Source organism: Trachinotus anak, unplaced genomic scaffold (assembly GCF_046630095.1).
Source record: "Trachinotus anak isolate AG129_WGS33_773 ecotype Australia unplaced genomic scaffold, CSIRO_AGI_Tana_v1 ptg000012l, whole genome shotgun sequence".
Taxonomy (NCBI): Eukaryota; Metazoa; Chordata; class Actinopteri; order Carangiformes; family Carangidae; genus Trachinotus; species Trachinotus anak.
In genome coordinates, this window is record NW_027273863.1 from 25,942,889 (window position 1) to 25,961,901 (window position 19,013).

The 19,013-nt window shown below is 45.6% G+C and overlaps 1 protein-coding gene across 1 annotated transcript; it reads right to left on the reverse strand.

Moving 5' to 3' along the window:
• Positions 1–760: 760 nt before the first annotated feature.
• On the reverse strand, positions 761–18,796 carry LOC139629697 (zinc finger protein 850-like). The gene is made up of 11 exons (XM_071492476.1): positions 18,316–18,796; positions 17,057–17,172; positions 16,324–16,444; positions 14,757–15,594; positions 11,721–12,237; positions 8,919–8,979; positions 7,633–8,540; positions 5,369–5,852; positions 4,507–4,598; positions 4,325–4,412; positions 761–3,906 (listed from the first exon to the last, which is right to left on the reverse strand). Exons 1-11 carry the CDS (start codon positions 18,587–18,589, stop codon positions 2,990–2,992), a joined length of 4,416 nt encoding a protein of 1,471 aa, XP_071348577.1. The 5' UTR covers positions 18,590–18,796; the 3' UTR covers positions 761–2,989.
• Between the last annotated feature and the right edge of the window lie 217 nt (positions 18,797–19,013).

The window sequence follows — 19,013 nt, forward strand, 5'->3', positions numbered from 1 at the left end:
CCACAGATGAAAGGTAAAAATACACTGGAGGAGCAGCTGTTCATCAGGAAGAGGGGAGATTTTTGTTGAAACAGAAAATTTAAACTACTCACAGTCCAAAATGAAACGGCTCTTCCCTCCCTCTCCCTCATACCTGTCGCACTCACCTGCAGGTTTGACTGTGACGGCTGAGGTTATATTCTCCTCCTGCCCTTTGAGGAGTTCATGAGGAAACTCGAGAAGGAAAATCTTCAAACCCTCACAGTGTTTATAGAGCTCTTCAAAATACAGGTGAAACGTAAGTGAGTATATTTACCATGCACAGTACCTGAGTATTTCCACTTGAAGTTACTTCATATTTCTACTCCACCACATTCAACAGCTAAAATACACTCAACAATAACTTAGTGTATTATTATTACATTATTATTGCTGGTTAAGATAAGACTTTAATTTAGCTCCACATTTACCTGCTGCAACATTAAGCTGATGTTTATACATTCATGCATCAATAATTATAATAATAATCCAATAATACAGATAATTCTCAAATGGGCTATTCTGCATAATGAGCATTTTTACTTCTGGCACTTCATATTTTTGCTGCTAATAGTTTTGCCCAAGTAAGTTTTTGGATGTAGTTTTGTGTATGACTACCACAGTGCAGTACTTTTACAGTACTTCTTCCACTAGTGCTTAAACCAGATTTTCTGTTTATAAAAAATGCAGCACAAACAGATGATGACCTGTCTTTGTGAGACTCAGAGAGAAAGAGACAGAAGACAGCAGCTGCTTTTATTACAAAAGGACACAATCACAAAAACCCAGTGACAGTTTGACAAAATGTAAACATGATCATTGTGCTTCGTCTTCACTCGTCCCACCATAAAATATAAAGTGATAAATACTGAACAAGCAGCTGTTGGGTATTCATGGAGAGAAGTTGCAGATTTAACTGTTTGAGACAAACATGCAGACTTTTTTTCTAACACAGATTCATCCAGAGTTACTGCTAAAACAGAAACAGCTGCAACAATCAGTCGGTTAACAGACGTTTTTAAGCTAAAATGCCACATGTGAGGATTTGATGCTTTTATTTCTCATATATGATAAAGAACTGAATGTTTTCACGTTTCAACTGTTGGTCAAACAAAACACAACATTCAATGGAAATTATAAAACAGGAATTTGCACTATTTTGACATTTTATGGAAAAAAAATTAATCAGTTAAAGCTCCACCCAGTCTAAAGGTAGAAGTCCATGTGTTTGTGATTATAAAGCAGGTCTAGGTTCTATATTAATACTGTGAAAGTATCAAAGCCTCAGTCCACAGAGAAATGCACACAGCCTGTATTCAGAAACTGAGCCTTAAAACCAGCCGTCAGGACTTCTGGAACTTTGTGATGTCACAACAAAGCAGTCACCACTCTCAGCCACGTCCCAAGCCCCGCCCACCTGGACCCACCATCCAACCTTGCAGGATTTGGTTTCTCTGAGTGTTTACCTGAAATCTGCTATATTTTTACTGGTGTACTCAGGAAACAGTCAGCCAATCAGAGGAGAGGCTCAGATCCTCTCTTCTGATTGGCTGACTGACCTGTTGTTACTAGAGCTCCAGAGAGAAGCCTGAGAGAGGAGATGTAAAACTACACTGAGATGGTTTTTGGTTCTTAAAACCACAAATGTATCTTCTGCTGGAGATCAACACTTCAGATAAAACAGTGGAAAAGTAAAATATGGACCTTTAAATTAGTAAATAATTAGCAGATTTATTGATCATGAAAATAATTAGCTGTGGTTTGAAAATGTCATGAATGATTTCAGCTGGGACATTTTATGTCAGTGAAGGTTATTTTTTATTTCTAAACCGTTGATAGAAGATTATTTAGAGAAACTGTAGCATCTGTGTCTGGTGTGATGCATTTCTGAGATAATCTGATGAGCAGCTGTTTGGAGAGCCAACAGTCTGCAGCTTTCACACCACCCACCGATGTAGACAGGAAGTACCGGTCATCACTGATCAGACTGTTGGTTGGACGCCGCGGACCAACAGGGGCACGTGATCCTCCAACTTTAAAATCAGATAAATGTTCACCAGGCAGCGACGAGAAACTGAGCCCGGGACAATCGAGTCTGTATCATGACACTTTACTACTTTTAAACGTGAGTTTCCATGGCAACTGAAGCCAAACCGGGGGGTAAAATGATCTCACATGGCAGAGACAAAACAAAACAAAACAAAAAGACATGACTATATATGAAGACTGCATTAGTAAAAGAGAATATGACTTCAAATCACTTTACAGGATATTTTCCTCAACGAAACAACGAATATCGACTTTAAAAAAACGTAACACTGTTTGTTGTTTTGTGTTTGTTTCCCCTAAAACGGATTCAGGAAAACAGCAGCACTGGTGTGAGCCGCCTCGTCTTCATGGCCGACATGTTAATGAAGATTTCTAATAACATTTCAGTTCAGCTGTCAAAATGTCCCTGTTGAACTTTGAGGTTGTGATGAGGTGTTTTCAAAATTCAGGATTTTATTGTTTATTTTCATGTCTTTACATTTTGGGACCACGTTGGAAATTTTACTTTAACTTACTTTATCCCTTGGACTGTTTCTGTCTCCTGTCCTCCCACTTGTTATTGGGGCTTTGATTGATTGATTCAGCTTTTTTTTCTTTAAATAAGGGGCCACAAAATTAGCTCATGGTTATGAAATGACTGAAACCAGTTGTCATTCAGTGAAGCTGGTCTGGTTATTTACAACCAGGGTTTTGTGACGAGTCGTTGGAGGTTTTCTCAGTTTCAGATTTAAAATGATAAAGACGTGAGGCTTCTGGGGGAAACAAACACTGCAGGGATTTTTTTCAGAGGCAGAACTGACCTTCAGTGCAAGAGAAGCTCGACAGCTGTTCGACAGCTGTTCGCTGCTGGGCTGTTGTGTTGTTGTTTTGTCCACCTTGTATGTGCCTCTGGTGGGGTCTGGGATCTGACCCCTGACCTTTGTCACTGTAACGTGGGAGTGAACCGTTTCTCTCCTGCGTGGACCGTGATGTGCCGTCGCAGGTGGCTGCCCGATATAAAAGTCTTGCCGCAGTACGAACACCTGAACTGTTTACAGTCTGTGTGGACCGTCATGTGGACCTTCAGGGATCCGGACTGGGCGAAGCGTTTTCCACAGTGCACGCAGCCGTAGCGTTTCTCTCCGGTGTGGACGCTCTGATGGCGTTTCAGGTTGCTGGAGTCGGAGAAGCGTTTGCCGCAGAGCGCACAGACAAACGGCTTCTCGCCCGTGTGGACCCTCATGTGGGTCTTCAGGTTCTTCAGACAGGCCAGAGTTTTACCACAGCAGTTACAGACAAACGACTTCCCCCCGCCGTCCTCTCTGCTGTGGTTGGCAGCTCTGTGGACTCCATCCTGATGTCTCCACCCGTCTCTCCTGATGAAAATATTTTGTCTCCCTGTCACCTCTTTCCTCCCTGGATGCTGAGGCTGGTCCGAGGCTGACGGCGCCCTCTGCTGGTTGTCTGGGAACACTGCAGGCGGCGGGTGCTCTGCGCCCAGACTCACCTCACTGACAGTGAAAGGGAAGCTGCTGCTGCTGCTGCTCCCTGGATCAGCTGAAACACTCAGCACACCGGCGTTCAACACATACGAGCAGCCGGGATCCTCACTCAGAGGATTCTGGGTAGCGTGGGAGGCGTGCTGGAGCTGCGGCTCATACATCAGACATTCATAGCTGCTGGTGTCTGAGCTCTGGCTGGTGTTCAGGGTGTTTTGGACGGTCACGGAGGTAGAACCGACTTCCCCGTTCGTCCAGGATCGAGACGAATCACCGCCTTCATCTGCTGCTTCCTGTTTTGTCAGCAGGGGCGGAGCTTCTGTCTTAGTCACCTGTCCTTCACCGACACGGCAAAAACTCCCTGGAGAGAAGAAAAATACATTTTAATTTGTTTCTGTGTGGGGCCCGTTTGATTTGAGTCAAATGTTCTACATGTACGGTGTCAAAATCTGAGGAAAATCTAGATCAGAAATTTTCAACAATTATTATTTTCATTATGTTCATCTGGTCCGTACGCAACACGCACTGATGGACCAGTGGCGGTCAACTCCTGGCCGCCTGTCTGACCCGCACTAACTGCTGCATGAAGGCAACTGGACTTTCTTATGGATCAGAGCGGTTTGAGATCCGTCTACGTCAAACGGGAACAACCATTAAACAGAGATGGTTGATGACATCACCTATCAGCCACCCATCCACCCCATAGCTGTGCTGAGTAAACCTGCTGAAGTTAGTCAGTCACGTTTGAGTTAAGTGGACGTGTCCCCTGCTGTACTTACTGTCCTGCTCAGACTGGCACCAGGACTCATCGTCGTCCTCCACCTTGATCACTGTGGTCGTCAGGCAGGCGGACTCACCTGCAGCCGGCTGAAATCACAGCAGAAGAAGACGGACAGTGAGGGACAACTCCAGCAGGTAAAGAAGGAGCACGGTGCTCACCCAGTCTCCTGCCTGTCATTACCTGCGTGGTCTCCTGTCCAGAGTCGGGGGGCCGCTCGGGGCCTGCGCACTGGGGCGGCTCCTGCGGGGGCCCTCTGGACAGCACCACCTCACCTAGACAACATGGTTCATGGTGACGTTTAAAGGTGTGGAACTGTGTACAGCAAGGTCACAGGCAGCGGCTCGTTTACAAGTAACACCTATACGCCACAATTAAGATTTATTGGTTTCTTAACTGCTCTTGATGGTTATTACTCTCCCACAATGCAATGCACACAGGGAGTGGAGGATCTGTTACAGTGTTCAAGTAGAAAAATAATGTTTTTTATTTTATTAACAGTGAAGAGCGCGGCGCCAAATACTGAGCACAAACATAAGGTGGAGTTGATATCTTACTTACACCTGTAACTCGAAGAATGAACATTCACACTCATACATATCTATCTTTAAACTTAAAGGGTTAAACCCTTTCTAAACTTACTTCTATAACCACATTACATGGACCTCGTTGTTGGCGCAGCGCTGGTTTATTTTCATCTTCTCAGCTCTGAATTTTACAACTTCCTTAAGCCTTCAAAATAAAATTCCATCACGGAAGTCGCCATGAAATATCAAAATAAGGCACAAAATGAAACTAACAAATATACCATAAAATAAACGTGTTACTGATACATGGCGCTTAATATATATATGTATTGTGAGTGAAAAGGGGCGTTTTCCCCCTTTTCACTCACAATTTGAGGATTATTTTCCCGCTTGTCCGCAGCTTTCAAATGTTAGCTAACTTTGACTGTTGCGTGTAGAACAGGTGCTCAGTTTTCCACAGGGTCAGTAAACACAACTCACGTCCGTTACTCTTCATACATTTGAAAGTTAACGGTTACCTGCAGCTGATCGGCTCCTCCTCGGGTCGTTGCCCGGGTGATGACAGGCCCACTGAGCTCGAGCCCGGCCGCTCGCGGTGCTGCTCGCGGCGGCGGCGGCTCGCAGTGCGGTCGCGCGGGCGGCGCGGAGCTCCACGAGCCGCAGTTTCCTCCGCAGCGCCTCGTTCTCTTTGCGGCTCCGCGAGAGCTCGAGCTGCAGCACCGAGTACCCGCTGTCCACGAGCTCGCAGATCTCCGCCACGGCCGCGCGGGCCAGCGCCTCCACGATGGAGGCCAGCTGCGCGTGGAAGGCCGCGGACATGCTTCCGTCCGCCGCGCGCGTCTTTGTCCGAACGGGGACCGGCTCACGAGCCAGGTAAACGGACACGGAACCGCACGCGCCCGCTGCGCGTTTATTTTGAACGTGCGCTCCCACCTGCCGTAAACCGGCCCGACACAAACCCGGAAGTGATGCGAGGGAAGTGCGCATGTGCAAGTTCTCAAACTATATAGATATATATATTCCAGGTACGTCGACCTGAAAACATTCACTCCCCGGAGAACAGGAGTTACGACCATAGACCGGAAACACAAAGGTCACGACCAGTGATCTGTCCTCGTCGATTAATCGTTGCCTCGAAAGTGTCCGGAAACAGAGAAACACGTCACCACAGGTCCACTGGCCGCAGTGACGTCTTCACGACGCGCAGCTTAAAAGCAGCAGACATGAAGAAGCTGGGTAATTAGTATGTTTTTGTTAGTTTTTATTTTAATATCATTGTTGATGTCGTCATTATCATTGTAGCTAATGACTCGTGTGGTTTTTGTCCCTCACTGGAGCTGTTGTGTTTGTCATGTTGTGATCATTTTGCTTCTTGTTGTGTCTTTGTGGTTGTGCACCTTATCTTTGAAGCCATTTGTATTCGTTTCGTTGACTCAGTCTCCAGGCGTCAGCTAAGATATTAAACTGGCTCCAGTCCTGACACAGTCCTCCTTTCTCCTAACACTGGGGCCGCTGTTGTTTTTCGCCCTTTCTTATTACGATGAATCACATTGGACTGTAATTTAAAGGACAGGTTCACATCTGTTCGGCTCATCTTGTGATCCTCGCACAGTCTTCGTACTGTGTGAAAACCAGGTGTGAAGTTCAGCTGAAGCTAATATGAGGCTGTTGTGAATGTTTACTTCGGGTGATTCCTGCTGTGTTGGCCTTCATTTGGTTTAATCAACAAAAACTGGGGTCGACTTCAGCTCAAATTGACAATTACCGGCCATGACAACACCACCATGATTAAACTGTCTTATCAGGAAAAAAACAACCTCACACTTATTTTTTATAACAAGCTAATTAAATTTTTCCTTCAACTTTGTATTTCAATAAATTCTTTGTGTGAAGTTTTAATCCTGAGTGTAGAAACAAATGTATAACCACAGAAGCAATAACTGATACAAAACAATGAGAATTTGTTTTATTAACAAGAATGGCACATAAACTGTATTTCATTTATAGTGTTTTGCTTTTTACACAATCATCAACCTTTTATATGAAATGTACAGAAGCTGAGAAAGGCCATACTCGCAAATATTTTTTTTATCAGGAGAGAACGATTTGTTTTCTCGAGATATCCTGTTATCACCAGATAATGGAATAATCATATTCTGGAATAATAATTATTATCTTATTATCTCAAGGAAAACAAAAATTAATCTTCTCCTGATATGTGATTATCTCGAGATAACGAGCTTTGTTATCTATAATAGGATGAAAAAGATATTTGGCCTTTCTCTGCTTCTGTGGAAATGTTTTTTGATCTGTACACTAGACTTTAAACAGTAGAGACAGAGCTCATCAGAAATCTGGAAAAAAATGTAGGTTTCATTCCCAAATCAGGCATATATTATTTCACCAATGAGACGCTGTTATCTGGCAAATATTTTCTAGATTAACTGTCTGTGAAGCAAAAAAACCTGCTGAGGTGACATCTTCAAATGTCAAAACCAAATATATTCAGTTTCTATAATGATCAGAGTAAAATAATCACATTTGAAAGCTGGAATCATCAGATATTTGGAATTATCTTGTAAAATCACTGAAATGATTATTTGCTGATCAAAGTAGTTGCTTTAATTAACGGATTAATAGGCTAATTGTTAGACGTAAAACATATAGATATTGTAAAACATCAGGGCTCAGTTTGCTTTAAAAACTACGCGCTTGAGAATTTCACTTTCTTCTTTTTAAAACTGGATATTTACAGAACACGAACACACTCCTCCCCTCAGATGTTTGGGTGACACTTCTTCATGTGTAATTTGAGGCTGTACTTGACGATGAAGCTCCTGGAGCAGAAGGTGCAGGCGTACGGCCGCTCTCCAGAGTGCACGCTCAGGTGCGACTTCAGGTGAGCCGACTGGGTGAACTTCTTGCCGCACTGGCTGCAGCTGAACGGCCTCTCGCCCGTGTGGATCCGCATGTGAACGTCCAGGTTCTGCGACGTGGCGTACGTCTTGTTGCAGATGGAGCATATGAAGCGCTTCCCTCGGGCGCCGGCGCCCGGTTGCCCGTTACAGAGCTGAGACCGGCCCGACTGGTCCCTGTAGAGGGCGAAGTTCATCATGTCGCCGTCCTCGTACTCAAACGGCGAGTTGCTGCTCTCAGACAGCTGGCAGTCCGTGGAGGTGGAGCCTGAGACGCTGATCAGCTTGAGCCCGAACGCGTCACTGTCCATGTTTTCATTCTGGTGAAACTGAGCAAAAGACATCTGACTTTTCGACTGTTTGGTCCATGTGAGGCTGAGATCCACCTCTGCTCTGTTGGAAGGAGACTGAGACTCCATCAGAGAGCTGCTGCAGAAGTAAGTCTGTCTGTTAGCGCCCGGAGAAACCAGCGAGCACTCCTGGTGGACCAGGTGGACGTCTGGGTCCAGCTGTGAGGAGTAGGAACAAACCGACTCGCCCGCCTCCACCTCGTCACCGCCGAGCTGACCGGAGCAGCCCGGCTCGCTGCGGGGAGAGTCCAGCGTGTAGACAGACACGCTCTTCCTCTGCGTTTTCAGCGCGAGCTGCTCAGAGGACGACTTCGTCTCAGCCTCTTCGTTCCCCGGCCAGTGTCTCTTCATACCCCGGCTGATCGGGGTCGACGTGACGCTCTCTCTGGCTGCAGCCGTCCCTCCATCGGAGGATGTTTTGTTATCTGGAAGAAAAGACGCAGTACATCATCACCAAGGTCGAAAACAACAGTCTCCAGGTTTTCTGGTTTTTTGGCCGGCCCTCCGGTGTGGCCGCCCTTGAGGATTGAGGACGGTCAGTCCAACTACTGGACCGTCTATAGCGCTAATAACAGTGAAAGTCTAATTGGGACTAGACTTTCACTGTCAGTGGTTGCTCTGCATTTTGAGATTATTTTCGATTAAATATTGACGTATTTATAGGAGTTATTTTGCTGAGGCCCTTTGCAGTGGGGCCCTCACAGAACCAACACATGTACCCATTTATATAACCAGCGACCGTATTTGGGGCCCTGAGCCAGAGGTTGAGAAGCTCTGCCTGTGAAGTAGAGGTTGACACTCACCTTCCTCAAAGGTGTCGTTGCTGTCCGAGTCTTCGTCTTTGATCAGCACCACCTCCGGGAGCTGCAGGAGGTGAACAATAACAGAATTAATGTCACTAATACAGGAGAGAGTAATGTTGTATCTGTACATTTGAAAAACAGCTAATTAATCAAGATAAAATGTCTCTTGAGTCCTGATTGGCTGACTCATCTTTAGGGTTAATTTAAACGTTAATGAGAAACTAATTAAAGAGAGGAGATCAGGGATTAAGATCCAACAGTTGTTGAAGCCGAGATCAAGCTGCAGCCAAGTGATTCACGACCAACACACTGAACATTAATGCACTGACCGCACCACGTCTTCACCACGCACTTCATCATTCTGCCTTAATCCCATTACCTCAAAGTTAATTATCACATTATCTCAAAAACGACCTTTTGGTTTCATGAGATAACGAGATAATTAACACGTTATCATCAAGATGTGGCTTTCAGCCCGAGGTAACCAGCCTGAGATGAAAACAAATAAAAACCAGATATCTTGAGATTAAGGACCAACATGGCTGTGACAGCAGAGATAAGGAGATAATTAACTGCTGATCTGGAGATTATATGGGATTAAAAATATAACTGCATCCACACCTGCTCCTGGCAGCACAGCACTTTTAAAAGACAAGCTGCAGTGACTTGTATCTGCTGCTGTATTATCAATGTTAAACTGTTCAATTGCTAATGCAAAAAGGAAAAACTGTGAGTACCACTCACTGAGAATAAATCATACACAGGGGCAACGATTCATCAGTTACTCAACACAATGATCAACAGTAACTATTCTGATAATTGAATAATCGTTTTAATTAAGTAAAGTAATGAGAGGGTTCGGTGCTTTCCTTCGTCAAACATGAGAATAAACTCAATATCTGTCATTGTCATTCGAAGACGTCTCTTTAGTCTGTGAGAAATTATTACGAGAATGTTTCACAGTTTTCTGGCAAACAATTAACTGGAAAAAAAAAGGCAGATTAATCGATGATGCCAATAATCATTAGTTTCAGTCCTAAAATTATAACAATGTGGGGAAAAAGTTTTGTATTAACTAATTTCCAAAAAGATAAATGAACCAACTTGACAACATTTTTCTGTCTTGTCGTTTCAGTTTCCAAGTTCCTTTTTCTTTTCACTTTAAATGATGACCTTTTTATCTTGAGCATCATTATATATTGATATGCATTTACAGCATGTATATGTTCACCTGTTTTAATGAATTAGTGTTATTACTACTCTTACGTCTTCTCCTTCCTCCAGTCTGAAGTCCTGGGATGTTGCTGGAGGTGATGTGAGGCACAGCTCTGTCAGCTACCACTTACTTTTCACTGGGACAAGTTCAACTACAGTAAAGCTGAGTAAACCAGGGGTCGGACCTAGTTTAGTTCACTAAAACTACTTCAAACTAGTTTGTCAAAGTGATCTGATTTTGTTGTTGTTTACAGTTCAGATTAAACATCCCACTATTCATGGGAAAGTGCAAACGCTTCAGTTTGGCCACGGTGGTTCTCCCTCGGGCTGAGACTCAGGAGGTTCACTGAGCAGCGCTGCCCTCGGCTTTTACACATGCACTACACAAAGGTCAGGTGTGCGGCGGTGCCTGAAGAATGTGCTGCCTGGGCTGCTCGGAGGAGGTTCAGTTACAGTAGAGAAGCGACGGTAAAATAAAAATTTAAAATGGCAAAACAGTCATTGAACTACTTGAATCACTTTTCACATCTGAATTTAGTGGAACTATGAGCAAGCTGCTGCAAAATGTAGTTCAGCCAGTTTAATTACACGTCGTCCACTTCTCCACAACACAGGTGAGCTGTAGAAACCGGAGCAGGGTCATGAATAATGCACTGTTACAGATGGAGCGATGCAGTGGTGGATCAGACCGGAGATCACACAGCAGCCACGGCGCCGTCAGCATGTTGACGTTCGGCCATCTTTAACTCAGCCTTCATTTTGATCTCAGCTACACATCTGTGAGCTGTGACAGACACACAAACATCCTCTGTGCTAGTTCCTGCTGCAGGACCACAGTTTGCCATGATGACACACACACACACACAATGAAAACAATAGCGGCCACATGCTGTCGTGACAAACTGTGACGACATTTCTCATTCACTGTCCTCTGAAGTTTTACAAACCCATCGATCAGTTAATCAAGACAGCAGATGAATCCACAACAAACACTCATCAGTTGCAGCCTTATTGTACATGGCCGTATTAACGTCCTGCGGGGCCCCGAGTCCCAGGGCTCCTGTTGACCCACACAGTACATGTCAGTCTCATTACATCCACTGAGATGATTAAGTGGATCAATCAATTAGTCAGTTGACAGAAAATTATTTGGCAACAGTAAATTTGGTTTTAAAATACCCAACGTCCACTGGTTGAAGCTCCTGAAATGTGTTGAGTATGTTCCCATGGGCCTTTAATCATCCAGTTCCTGAGGGAAGCAGCTGTCAGATGATACTGACAGTGGCAGCTCCGCTCATCATTCATACGACCTGACCCAGGTGCTGCATGAAATCCACCCATTCTGACAAAACTACACAAATAAAACAGTGAGAGGGTGTGACATGTTGTAATTAAATCAAATGATGTGGGGATGAAGTGCTGCCGATCATGATCATCACTGATCTAATGACACAACAGTGTGGACTCATCCTTCCACACATGTTCATTTGAAAGGCAGGACTTTGTATTTTGACACTCTGGTGTTAGTACTGAATTGAGGGTGTCTGGAGCCGTTAACAGAGGAGATGCAGCCGGCCGTGTGTTTACCTCCTCCCGCTCCACCGCCGCGGCTCCTCCGGCTCCTCCGGCGCCGTCACCCCGCTGCTGCTGCGGGGGCTCCGCCGGCTGAGCGCCCTCCGCGGCCGCTGCCACCTCCAGCTCCGCCGCCCTGCCCCCGCCGCTCCCCCGGACCACGATAGACTCGATGAGGTGCAGCTTCTTCTTCAGGTCCTCGTTCTCCCGGTGGCTCCGGCCGATCTCCAGCTGCAGCACCGCGTAGCCCCGGTCCACCACCTCGCAGATCTCCGCCACGGCCGCCTTGGTCAGGGCGCCCATGATGACGGACAGCTGCTCGCGGAGCGCCTTGCTGCTCAGGGCGGCCATTCCCGCTGCTGCTGAGGGAACCGGGCCGGGCTCAGACTCCTGCTGACGGCCACACGGGGCTAACAGCCTGAGAGACGCGCGACGCAGGACAAGGAGCCGCAGCCCGAACCTGTGGACTACAAAGGCTGAGAGACGAGGTTTTTCTGCTTCCGCCCGACTCGCACTTCCGGAACACCGCTGACTTCAAAATAAGAGCCTGCTGTTGTTTATTAAAGTAACGCAAATTGGTAAAAGAGTAAAAGATGTAAATATAAATTCAATAACTACCTAAATTAAAAATAAAAATATAAAGGGGAAAAACATTAAAAAGTAAATAAAAGTAGGAAAAATAGGTTAAAAAATATTTATTAATTAATATAATATTTATATTTAATATTTATTAAAATAGTTGAATGGATTAAACGTAACTAGATTAAATAAATAGGCAGATCAAATAAAAACTAAATGGGTAATAAAATATCAGAATATTCGGATAGGTAGTTAAAAAAATGATTAGATTAAATAGATCTAAATAGATGGGTAGATAAAATGAGAAGATAACATATATACATAGAAAAGAATAAATCAAAGGTGAGATAAAATAAATGTTTAGATTAAAAAGCAAATGAATAGATAAAATAGAATTTAATCAAATTCATTACAAAGTAATTAGCTAGATACAAGAGACTTGGAACACTGCTCTACAGCCTCGTAGATACATGTGCAGGCTATACATTCTCATGTTTATTAAAAACTACAGCCTCCTCCAGGATCAGTACTCAATCTTAATTCTGCCTGTAAAACCTGTCTGAATGAACGACGGTTTCCTGCGTCTTCCACACTGACTCCAGCAGGCTGTTACAGCAGTCAGCAGGCCTGTGTGTGTGTGTGTGTGTTGTAAACAGATTCTTTTGTGTGCACAGTGAAAAGCTGCTTCTCTCCTGTCTGAATGGTGAGCAGCAGCTTGTGTGTGCTGCTGTTGTTCAGACTGTAAATGGGAAACAAACAGAACACAAAAGTGGAGCGATCTACTACTCACTTTATGATAAATGGGCTCCATATCCACCTTTTATCAACTCCGAGTTTCTCACTGGCAACAGAAAATCCTCATGTCTGATTGGCTGTGAAAATGTATTTATTAACCTGAAGGTAACCACAGCAACAGTACTGATGCTTTAGGCTCTGTTAGCTGCTAAGTGACAAATGAAACTCACCTAATAATGGTTTGTGGTTAATAGTGACCACAAACACACTTCAAAACAGGGAGGATTTAAACAAAGACTGTCTTTGTTCCTTTGATCAGTGAGTGTGAGAGAGACTCAGCGCTGAAGTGAAGGCGCCGTTTGTCATTTTCATGTATCACGACATCAAACACTTCACCATATTATCTGTCGCTGCATTTTCTCAGGTGCATCAGTGCATGACTCTTCTTAGGTCGCATGGTAACGAGCTGTTTAATGAATGGAAAAAAAAAAAAACAATGGCAGAAAATGTAAATCTTTGCACAATTAATCTTTAAATTTAAAAAATACTGAAGACTAAACTAAATATCTGTAGCTGATAAAACAGTCACACCACAAGATCCATTTAGTGTCAGTTCTGACTGGAGCGTCAACAACATGGAAGAGAACTCCATGAAGAGACAGGATTAGTTTTTAAATAGTTATTTTCATATCAGTTAATCTGTTAATTATGTTTTCTACAAATTCATTAGTTGTTTAGTTTATAAAATGTCCTGTACAAGTTTTTATTTTGTCAGACCAACAGTCCAAATATATTCAGTTTAATATTACAGAAGACAAACCAGTAGATCTTCACATTTGAGAGGCTGGAACCAGGAAATATGAATAAATAAATGACTTGAATGATTACTAAAATGTTTGACTATTCATTTTTTTGTCAACTAATCGATGAATTGTGTCAGTATGATGTGATGCAAAACCACAGAGCAGCTACTACATGGACCTTGTGCTGAGGTTGTTCCGTGAACGGTTATTTCTGAGGTGGTGAATGTGAAAACCAGAGGAACCAGCTGCTGCTTCTCTGTTTGTGGAGTTATTTTTATTATCAGTGAATTTGCTGATTAATTGATTATTTTATCCCTAAAATGTCAGAAAACAGTAAAAATTATGGTAGAATTTCTAACAGCCTAAGGTCACAGGGTCAAGGTCAAATGTCTGGTGCTCCATGTCTGAAAGGGGCTTTTCACACACTGCAGTCAGATGTCAGGACCCCCCTCCCACAGCAAAACCTTTGACCCTGAATGAAGCAAACAGTTCATCATAGATTGCACGTGTTTAATCCAGATATACACCAACCAGTGAACATTCACATGCTTCCTACAGGTGTCTGCTACAGGAATCTGCTGTGGATCCCAAAGAACTGAAGTGGACTTGAAACGGCCCACGTTCTTTTTGAGGTAAGAATTGATCTGGATCAAGCTGTAGTCCCACTTTGCTTCTGTGCCAAGGCAGTTCACAGAGTTGAAATTAAGTAAGGCCTGAAATGAAAACAGTCTGTCAGTCTACTGGTCACTGTTTCTATGTAAAAGCACAAGTTCCTCTAAAAGCTTTAACTGAAGTCAGGTCTGTTTAAATCAGCAGTTCAGTAACAGTAACAGCAGTAAGGTTCTGGTTTATCACAGTTTAGAGATCGTTGCGGTGTCCTCGGCACCCAACAGTACCATGAGTGCATAAATGTGTGGACCCGCCTGTCGGTCACACAGGCGCGGCCTCCTGCTCAGCCGGATGGTGCTTCTGCTGATGGATCCTCAGGTTCTGCTTCCCTGCGAACCTCTTCCCACAGTGCTCGCAGGCGAACGGCCGCTCTCCGGTGTGGACGCTCTGGTGCGTCTTCAGGTGACCCGACTGCGTGAAGCGTTTCCCGCACTGAGCGCAGCTGTACGGCCGCTCGCCCGTGTGCACGCGCACGTGGGTCTCCAGGCTCCGTGACGACGTGAAGCATTTCCCGCAGTAGCTGCAGACGAAGCGCCTGTCCCTGCAGTACCTGTTCAGGTCGAGGGGGTCCAGCCTGGAGCCGCCGAGGCCCAGCGCCAAGGGAAAACCTGCGGCGTTCAGGTCGGACACTTTGTCCAGGAGCGTCGGCCGGGGGTCCGGTTTGAGATACGGCCGATGGGGCACCATGCTGGGCAGGACCTGATTGGTCCATGAGGAGCAGAGATCCAGCTCTGTGTCGTACGGGAGGGAGCTGATGAGACACCCGCCCCGCTTCAGCTCAGAGGTCCCGGGCAGGGAAGCTGGACTGCCCCCAGACCCGAGGAGGAACTGTTTTCTCGTGTGGGCTGCGGACTGAGCTTCACAGTCCGACTCTGAGGCCAAATCAGAGGCCAAATCAAACGCCACATCTGACGAGATGCTCTCCGTGGCCCCTGCAGGGCCCGGAGACCCCGGTGCACTGTGGGAGTCTCGATGCTCGACTCTCTCTGACAGTCCGTCGCTGCTCTGATCCCACGGCCTCACGTCGGCCGCAGAGGTGGAGATCATCATCCCGGAGGGCCCCTCCTCACTGTCATGGGCCTCCGACGGCTGCACCTCCGTCCCTGCAGACACACAGACCAATCAGCACGAGGTTAGAAACATCTCATAAGACACTGAAACAAGGCCGAATGGATCAGTCTCCTGGATCAGACCCTGTCCTCCCTTTGTTACACACTGACAGACATGGATGACACATGGAAGAGTTCACATCTCACAGTGAGTCACATTTTATCTCTGATGCAAACAAGAGCGTGAAAAAACTGCCCTGGATGAGAAGTGTCTGTGTGTTCAGCACTTTAAACCGTCCTCCTGTTAAACCTGCTGGAAGGAGCTTGTGTTGATCAAATTCCTGCAGGAGATGATTAAACATCCTCCTCTGTCACCCTCCCCCAAAGACCCCCGGGTCAAATCTTTCCAGAAGCTTGAGCCATCAAACGGGCTCACTTCTTTCTCCAGAATGTGTAAAACCTACAACTACAACAGCTTTAAACGGTCTCATGTTTTACTCTTCTTCTGTGTTTTATCTGAAGTGTTGATCTCCATCAGAAGATATATCTGTGGTTTGAAGAACCAAAAACCATCTCAGTGTAGTTTTACATCTCCTCTCTCAGGCTTCTCTCTGGAGCTCTAGAAACAGCAGGTCAGTGAGGCAACGCTGTATCATCTCCCTTAAACTTTCTTTCATCCTCTCTTTCTGACCACCTGTGATCGCACTTTCATTTTGCAGCCGCCACAGTTAGAGCAGCAGTGAGTAAAGTGTTTGTCGCTGGATTATCAGTTTCCTCTCTTACCGTCCTCGTTGAGAAGCAGCTCATCTGTGGCATCGTTGTCATTCAGCGCCTCTTTTACCGTTTCTGCCTTTATCAGAACTACGTCTTCATCACTTGCCTCCTCAGCAGCCGTCACAGTGTCCTGAGTGGAGACGACAACAGTGAGATTAACAACAGCCAATCAGAAGAGAGGATCTGAGGCTGACTTCTGATTGGCTGACTGTTAATAAATACATTTTAAAAATATAGCAGATTTCAGGTGAACACTCAGAGAAACCAAATCCTGCAAGGTTGGGTCCAGGTGGGCGGGGCTTGGAGCATGGCTGAGGGTGGTGACTGCTTTGTTGTGACATCACAAAGTCCCAGAAGTCCTGACGGCTGGTTTTAAGGCTCAGTTTCTGAATACAGGCTGTGTGCATTTCTCTGTGGACTGAGGCTTTGATACTTTCACAGTATTAATATAGAACCTAGACCTGCTTTATGATCACAAACACATGGACATCTACCTTTAGACTGTGTGGAGCTTTACATGAGACATTACAGTGAGTGGAAAATCTCTCTGAAAATTAACAGTGAACAGTTTTAACTTTAAGTTTCTCAACCTTTCCAAATGAACTAAAGGCTCCTGCTGGAATGTGTGAACTAATGTGACGTTTTCATCATGATTTACAGTAGTTTGAGGTGTAAAGTACAAGCGGAGAGGAAACATTAGGAAGCCCCATGTCGGACCTGTGCTGCTCCGACTTGCTCTCACCTCTTTGGTCGCAGGGTTCACGTCTGTCGCTGCCTCTAAAGCGGGAACCCTTCCACGTCTCCTGAGACTTGAGGCTTTTGGCTGTTTGGCAGCCACTGTAGTTGGTAAGGCACGTTCTGGGTGAAAAACAAAAACACACTTACTATATTGGCTCCTGAAATGAAATGCAGGAGATCACAAAGGGCCTTTGAAGGGGATCTATGTGGGTAACTGATCCCAGTGGGATGAGTAAGGCTACTTTACTGCTGGGTACGTACAAATATTTTCTTATATGTTCATTTCCATTGGTGGAAGAATACTCAGGCATCTTACCACCATGCAGAAATACTGTCACGAGTAAAAGTCCTGAATTCAAGCTTCAGAATAATGTTTCTGATTTTATTGGACCATTAATGTGTCTGTTAACTGTTTCAACTTGTTTCATTACTATGCTGTTAGGTGGGTTGTGAATTTCTCCCCAGGGATCAACAATGGCCTTATCTTAACCTGCAATCACACATCATCACTTAATTGTTAATTATGTTTTGTATAATTAATCTGAGTCTACAAAGTAAAGTAAAACGCACTGTACTTCAGTGCCTCTGAGTTGTTGTGGAGTAGAAGTTTGAAGTTTAAGTTCTCAGAAATTGTACTTGAATACTTTTCACCGCTGGTCACCTTTGGAAAAATGGTTCCTATTGAGTTATTTGAGTATATTCTGTTAAAGAGGTGTGAAATGGCAGGGGCTTGTTTCATTGCTCTTACAGTTTAACACTCTTTTATTTTTCTGTAACATCATATGCTCTGAGTGAATTAAGTGTCTCGATGCCATTTCTTATTATTTGACATCAAGTCTCCAGTCCAGCATTCATCAGCAGGGGAAGGTTTAGTTCAGTGAGATGTTAACCTGGATGCTGCTGACAGTCGAGACGCGTCCTGTGCGGGGATCACAGCACGGAGGTAGTGAAGAGATAAAAGTGTTAAAAAGTTGACAATGCCTGCAGTTTGGAGTTTGATATGTATGCCGAATTTGTAAATGACCCTAAAATGAGTCGCTATGTGATGCTGAGGTAAATCTATCACATTTCTGTTACACATTTCATCACGGAAATGTTTTATGAACAGTTTTCCGATGGAGTCTGGTGCGTCGCGCTCCGTACGGAACAGCGGCAGCTATCGGAGCGATGAGGACTCCAACCATCGCACATCCTGCCCCTTCATCGGCGGGTGAATCTGCTGAATCTCCTCCGCCGCTGTTTGTAAAAGGCCCGGGGACTCACCGACAGTGAACTCCATCAGCCCCCCGCCGGCCTCTGCCTCCAGCCCGCTGTAGTCCAGCATCGCGACGCCCCCCCGGTGTCCCCGGGCGACGATGGTCTCGATCATCTGCAGCTTCCTCCGCAGCGCCTCGTTCTCCCGGTGGCTCCGGCCGATCTCCAGCTGCAGCACGGCGTAGCTCTCATCCACCAGCTCGCAGATCTCCGCCACCGCCGCTTTGGCCAGCGCCTCCATGATGGACGCCAACTGAGAATGAAACGCCTTGTAGCTCGTCATCTTGAGCGGACGCGTAACGGCAACAACCGCCGCTCAATCAAACCGCAACCGGCGGACACGGCGCGTCCGGGAGAAGAGGCCCACGACCGGCGAGCTGCCCGCGGCGAGCTGGTCCTTGTTCAGACCGAACACAGAGCATCCGGCGGCGGGACGCGGCGGGACGCGGCGGGATGCTGCGGTGAACTGTTGTTGTTTGTTGTTGCTCGGTTTCTGCTCCTCCGCATGTCGCTGAGCGACTTCCGTAACGCCACTTTCAAAATAAAAGATCAGAGTGACTCGCGGGGTGGCGCCTTCATGTGCGCCCTGTAAACTATAGATTCGATTTAGATCTCCCCCCTAGTTTGTGCTTCTCCTCTCTCTCCCTCTCTCTGTCCTCATTCTGCAGGTCTCTCTGCCTCTGGAGCAGCAGGATCCAGATCCACCA